Source organism: Acyrthosiphon pisum, chromosome A2 (assembly GCF_005508785.2).
Source record: "Acyrthosiphon pisum isolate AL4f chromosome A2, pea_aphid_22Mar2018_4r6ur, whole genome shotgun sequence".
Taxonomy (NCBI): domain Eukaryota; kingdom Metazoa; phylum Arthropoda; class Insecta; order Hemiptera; family Aphididae; genus Acyrthosiphon; species Acyrthosiphon pisum.
Genome location: NC_042495.1, coordinates 43,099 through 45,123, shown reverse-complemented (window position 1 = coordinate 45,123; position 2,025 = coordinate 43,099). Strand labels below are relative to the sequence as shown.

The 2,025-nt window shown below is 32.3% G+C and overlaps 1 protein-coding gene across 1 annotated transcript in view; it reads left to right on the top strand.

Annotated features, from left to right (window-relative positions):
* Positions 1 to 273, top strand: part of LOC103308574 — a 1,065-nt gene extending 792 nt beyond the window's left edge. Inside the window, exon 2 of the mRNA XM_016802294.1 lies at positions 170 to 273. Coding sequence (XP_016657783.1) covers positions 170 to 273 — 104 coding nt within the window. The remainder of the gene's footprint in view (positions 1 to 169) is intronic.
* Positions 274 to 2,025: the final 1,752 nt, after the last annotated feature.

Here is a 2,025-nt window from a genome sequence, read left to right as displayed (position 1 = left end):
TAGGTAAATTAAAATAATTATATACTTAAAAACCAAATTAATCTATAGTTATTGATTACTATGTATCCATGTAGGCGAATAATATAAAACCACATATAAATGTTTACTAACCAGAAGAAATTTTAATTTTTTCAGACATAACACTAAGTTCAATCTACAATTTTTGCAGATATTCTTCCTCAGGAAAACGATGAAGGATTGGTTTATTTTCGGCAATTTTTGATGTACGACTGCCACTCGTACAATTTTTTACAACGCACACAGGCATTATAAAAAAGTTAAATAAAAAAACAACAAACAATGACAATACCAAACAATGATTATAATATATTAATATGTTCCATTTTTCCATTACTCTACATTATGAATTATAACAATTAATACTATAAATGATAATATGCAGCAGTAATAATAATAGTATAATATATTTATAGAAAATGTTCAACTCAATACAGTATAATAATCGACGGTGAGAAGGCTATTTGGCGTAAGCGACCAATTTCTCTAAATTCACTTTTTGTCATGTTGGCATAAGCGACATTACGACGCATAGATAGCGTTGACTCTGGTATCGATACATTGAATACAATTCATTTTATCGATGTTTAAGCGTTTTTCGTAAGTGACAAAAATGGTTATAAATACTTAGGTCGTAAGCACCACTAAATTGATGTAAGCGACATTCGAAAAAATGTGAAATTGCTTAATATGCGACATTATTGTTGCTTACGACGTTGTACATGTTTTCCCGCGCGTTTATCTGATAACGTTATTGGTAATTACGACTAAAAGTCTAGAACGGAGTTTTGAGTTCTTAATAATTATAATTATTCTTTTTACTATTTTAATAACTAGTTTGAATGTTTCCATCTCGCGTGTGTTATTTTATTTGAAATTTGAATCATGACGTCCAGAAATCGAGCAAATAAATTAATCGCCGACGCTACCAAGCAATGCAATAATGACGTTGTAAGTAGTGTCAACTCTATAATATTACCTCATTCAGAAAATGTATGTTTGACAAATGTTTTGTTATTTTGTTATTAATACAATATTATTATTTTTAGGATGATTTTCTACTTATTAACTAGTCAAGTGTAATATTCTCGTCGTTGGGGCTGGTCAGAATAATATTCTGATAGCCGATGACTACGAGTATATTATGATTTTGCAGGAAGCAAGACCACTTGTGTTGATGATGAAGATGTTGACAGGGTAGTTTATAAATAAATGTAGACAGATGAAAAGATACTTTGTAGTTTATTTAAATGTTCTTCAGTAATTTTGTCTAAGTCCAAATGACCAGATACTACACAGAGTGACGTGAAGGTGCTTGTTGTGCTCTGGAGTAGACACGTCTGAATACAAGCTGTTTCGCCTGTTTCAGGCTCCCTTTTATATTCGAGTCCCTGCTCCCCCTGTCTATCGATACACTATCTTTTCGCTAACGGATGTGGTCCGGGTGACCATCGTCCTCGCCACGCTCTTGCGACATTTCTAATCTAATCTGCGTATTCGCCATAATGTTCTAGTAGCTAATTTATTATCTGTGTTGTTGTGCAGAGAGTCATCTCTTCTGCGAATTACTAAATATTTATCAGTTATTACATCCTGGTTTATAGGTTGCGTATATATACATATATACGTATATCTACTTGTGGTTTTGGCAATTCCCATATCCTGTCAACTGATACGTGTTTTGTATTCTCAGAAAATATAATATGGCTCGCGCCTCGCGATTACCCGCTCGGTTATTTTAACTACCCGGTTAACCTTTTACTGTATTCGTATATTTGCAATTTTGACTATTGCCAAAATCGTTTAAGGAGGTCGTTTACCTTATCGCTTATGCCGAATTTAACTATTCATATATAATGATATTTATGTGTTGTGAGTAAACGGATACTATCCGTTACATAATATGTATGAAAATGAAACGACAGTTGAACATTACATCATTTACCCAAACAAAAGAAATAAACAGAACTTTACTTCTGAAAATGTATCAATTGATCAAGCTAATTT